The sequence below is a fragment of the Chiloscyllium plagiosum genome, unplaced genomic scaffold (genome assembly GCF_004010195.1).
Source record: "Chiloscyllium plagiosum isolate BGI_BamShark_2017 unplaced genomic scaffold, ASM401019v2 scaf_6158, whole genome shotgun sequence".
Lineage (NCBI taxonomy): Eukaryota > Metazoa > Chordata > Chondrichthyes > Orectolobiformes > Hemiscylliidae > Chiloscyllium > Chiloscyllium plagiosum.
The window spans coordinates 10,465-14,437 of record NW_025210668.1 but is presented as its reverse complement, the minus strand read 5'-3'; the positions used below and the strand labels follow the sequence as shown (position 1 = coordinate 14,437).

General features: G+C 53.1%; 1 protein-coding gene across 1 annotated transcript in view; it reads left to right on the top strand.

The window, feature by feature from the left end:
* LOC122546941 (dedicator of cytokinesis protein 5-like) overlaps window positions 1-3,973 on the top strand; it is a gene marked incomplete at its 3' end in the record, with an annotated part of 17,222 nt that overhangs the window by 2,915 nt on the left and 10,334 nt on the right. Inside the window, exons 6-8 of the mRNA XM_043685549.1 lie at window positions 1,074-1,132; window positions 2,578-2,726; window positions 3,604-3,689. Of these exons, the coding sequence (XP_043541484.1) occupies window positions 1,074-1,132; window positions 2,578-2,726; window positions 3,604-3,689 (294 nt within the window). The remainder of the gene's footprint in view (window positions 1-1,073; window positions 1,133-2,577; window positions 2,727-3,603; window positions 3,690-3,973) is intronic.

Sequence of the window (3,973 nt, the reverse complement as noted above, 5' to 3'; positions counted from 1 at the left end):
GGGGGACAGTGTAGAGGGAGGTTTACTCTGTATCTAACCCCGTGCTGTCCCTGTCCTGGGAGGATTTGATGGGGGACAGTGTAGATGGAACTTTACTCATATCTAACCCCGTGCTGTCCTTGTCCTGGGAGTGTTTGATGGGGGACAGTGTAGAGAGAGCTTTACTCTGTATCTAACCCCATGCTGTCCCTGTCCTGGGGATGTTTGGGGGGACAGTGTAGAGAGAGTTTTGCTATGTATCTAACCCCGTGCTGTCCCTGTCCTGGGAGTGTTTGATGGGGGACAGTGTAGAGAGAGCTTTACTCTGTATCTAACCTTGTGCTGTCCCTGTCCTGGGAGTGTTTGATGGGGGACAGTGTAGAGAGAGCTTTACTCTGTATCTAACCCCGTGCTATCTCTGCCCTGGGAGTGTTTGATGGGGGGACAGCGTAGAGAGAGCTTTACGGTGTATCTAACCCCGTGCTATCTCTGCCCTGGGAGTGTTTGATGGGGGACAGTGTAGAGAGAGCTTTACACTGTATCTAACACCGTGCTATCTCTGCCCTGGGAGTGTTTGATGGGGGGACAGCGTAGAGAGAGCTTTACACTGTATCTAACCCCGTGCTATCTCTGCCCTGGGAGTATTTGATGGGAGACAGTGTAGAGAGAGCTTTACTCTGTATCTAACCCCGTGCTGTCCCTGTCCTGGGGGTGTTTGATGGGGGACAGTGTAGAGTGAGCTTTACTCTGTATCTAACCCCGTGCTGTCCCTGTCTTGAGAGTGTTTTATTGGGGTGACAGTGTAGAGAGAGCTTTACTCTGTATTTAACCCCGTGCTGTCCCTATCCTGGGGGTGTTTGATGGGGACAGTGTAGAGAGAGCTTTACTCTGTATCTAACCCTGTGCTGTCCCTGTCCTGGGAGTGTTTGATGGGGTGACAGATACAGAGTAAAGCTCTCTCTACACTAACACCGTGCTGTCCCCACCCAACGGAGTTTTTGAACGGAGTTTTTGATGGGGGAGAATGTGGCGGGAGCTTTACTCTGTATCTAATCCCGTGTGCTGCCATGTTTTCTCTCTCTCTCTCCCGATAGGTATGGGGACATGAGGAAAGCGATGGGATTCCAAATCCGGGATATGTGGTACAATCTCGGTAAGTCTGAAGTTTAAATCTCTCCTGTGCTGTCCCTTTGAACAGGAGGACCAGGTGTGATCTACAGCCCCTTGGGAATGTGGGGAGGGGGTGTGGGTGGGTGGTGAGCCACCATCTTGAACCGCGTGTGGTGTAGGGACCCCCCCCACACCGCGCCCTGAGGGAGGATTCTGACCCTGACGGAACGGCTGATAGATTTCCAAGTCGGTGAGGGGCTCGGAGGGGAACTTGCAGGGCGGGGGGGTTGGTGTTCCCGCATAGCAACTTAGGAAATTGCAGTCCACTCGGCCTATCGAGTCTGCTATCCCATTTTCTCCGAGGTTGATTTGATCGTGCTTAGCTCCACTCTCCTGCCCTGACTCTGTCACATGAGCTTTTCTTTCTCAATAAAAAGATAAAATCTCTACCTTGCCCGACAAACTCTCTGCTTCCGCTGCGTGGACTTGAAGGGTAGCCCAAGCCTTGCTCAGCCACCTCTCTCTCTCTCCTCCTCTCATCCTCAAGCACCTAATTCTTAATTTTTAAACCCCTAACCCTTCCCCTGCAAGAGTTAATACCCCTTTCACGTCCGCCTGGTCACATCCCCTCAGAATCTGTCTCTGTTCCTGTCAGCTTTAGGAAAGATGTTGGGAAACTTTCGGAAAAGATTCACAAGGGTGTCGGAAGGTTTGGGCTACAGGGAGAGGCTGAATAGGCCGGGGCTGTTTTCCCTGGAGCGTCGGAGGCTGAGGGGTGACGTTATAGAGGTTTATAAAATCATGAGGGGGCACGGATAGGGTAAATAGCTAAGGTCTTTTCTCCTGGGTGGGGGAAGTCCAGAACTGGAGGGTTTGTGAGAGGGGAGCAGCATAAAATGGACCTAACTTTTTCACACAGAGGGTGGTACGTGTGTGGAATGAGCTGCCAGAGGAAGTGGTGGAGGCTGGTACAATTGCAACATTTAAAAGGCATCTGGATGGGGACATGGATAGGAAGGGATATGGGCCAAATGCTGGCAAATGGGGCTGCGTTTGGTTAGCATGGAGGAGTCGGGCCGAAGGGTCTGTTTCCGTGCCGTGCAGCTCTATGGGGAGTGAAGGGGAAGTCGAGCAGGTCAGGCAGCCCCACAGGGGAGAGAGAGTAACTCAGTCCACGTTTCCAATCTAGTGTAACCTTTCTACAGAACTGAAGTCGGGGAGGGGGAGGTGGAGAATGTGGGAAAAGAGGGCATTGTTGATAAAAGGTGGGAGAGGGGGAATGGACCTTTGGAACAGGGAAGATCGGAGATGAGGGAGGTCAGCGATAACACACATGGTCCGGACCAAGGGAGTGTTACTGGTTGTAGAGAAGGGTGTTAATAGCAGAGGGAGCTCCCATTCCAACGCGTTTGAATCGCGTCTTGGAATTCCGTCGGGGACTTGCGCGCGCTTGTTTGCTGACAGGGTTTTTCCCCTCTCGCCTTGCAGGTCCTCACAAGATCAAGTTCATCCCGGGGATGGTGGGACCGATCCTGGAGATGACTCTGGTTCCTGAGCCTGAGCTGCGGCGGTCTAGTATCCCCATCTTCTTCGACATGATGCAGTGTGAATACAGCATGAACTACTCATTCCACGCGGTAAGCAGCAGGCAGGCGGTGAGTTTGAACAGAGTCAGGGTCGGGTGGGGTACAGGATAAGGGCTGGAATGGGCTGATGTCATTTCCCATCATACCATAAACTGGGTGTGAACAATGTGGTATTGAAGGATTCAATGGACTGGCGTAATTTCCCATAATTCCATAAACTGGGCGTGAACAATGTGGGATTGAAGGATTCAATGGACTGGCGTAATTTCCCATCATCCCTTCAAAGCAGAGTATCATGATTCAAATGATGGAAAGTAAGATGGAGGATGGGATCGCCCTACTGGGATTGTGAGCTTGTCTCTTATACCGCCTGGGAGGTACAATATAACATAGGAGGAGGCCGTTCATCCCCTTTGCATCTGCTGGAAGCAATCATGACCGGCTCGATTTGCCTCCAATGGATTCCCACCCTCCAGCACAGCTCTATCCAACTCCCCCCTCGGGAACAGGCCTCCAGGGGTGGCAGTTGCAAACACGGCCTTCTCTGGGATCCAAAATGCCCCCCCACCCCAGCCAATTCTCAGTGCCTCACACCAACCCCATCCCCTCCACCCCAACCTCCTTGTCAATGCCCCTATTTGAGAGCAAACATCTTCCCAGCGTGCACCGGGGCCTTCCCTTAACCTTGGGCCGACAAATGAGCCTCACGTACCCGTTCCCGAGCACCCTCCCGGTGTTTTGGCAGCGGCAGGTGGGTGCGGTCAGAGCCAGCTGGGATGCCAAGGTAGGGAGTTGGCATTCTTTGCCTGGGACCCTGGATGAGGGCTGGCGCACACAGACCAAATGGATTCGTTGGCATGGGAACGTCCAGAGACAGCAGGATCGGGGCCTTGGCTCATCATTGACAGGGAGTGACTTGTTGTTTCAGTTTGAGAACGAACTCATTACGAAACTCGACCAGGAGGTGGAGGGAGGACGGGGCGATGAGAACTACAAGGTCATTTTGGAGAGAATGTAAGTGTTCAACCGCACTGTCAGAGGGTCAGTACTGAGGGAGTGCCACAGTGTCAGAGGGTCAGTACTGAGGGGACTGCTGCACTGTCGAAGGGTCAGTACTGAGGGGAGTGCTGCACTGTCAGAGGGTCAGTACTTAGGGACTGCCGCACTGTCAGAGGGTCAGTACTTAGGGACTGCCGCACTGTCAGAGGGTCAGTGCTGAGGGAGTGCCGCACTGTCAGAGGGTCAGTGCTGAGGGAGTGCCGCACTGTCAGAGGGTCAGTACTGAGGGAGTGCTGTAC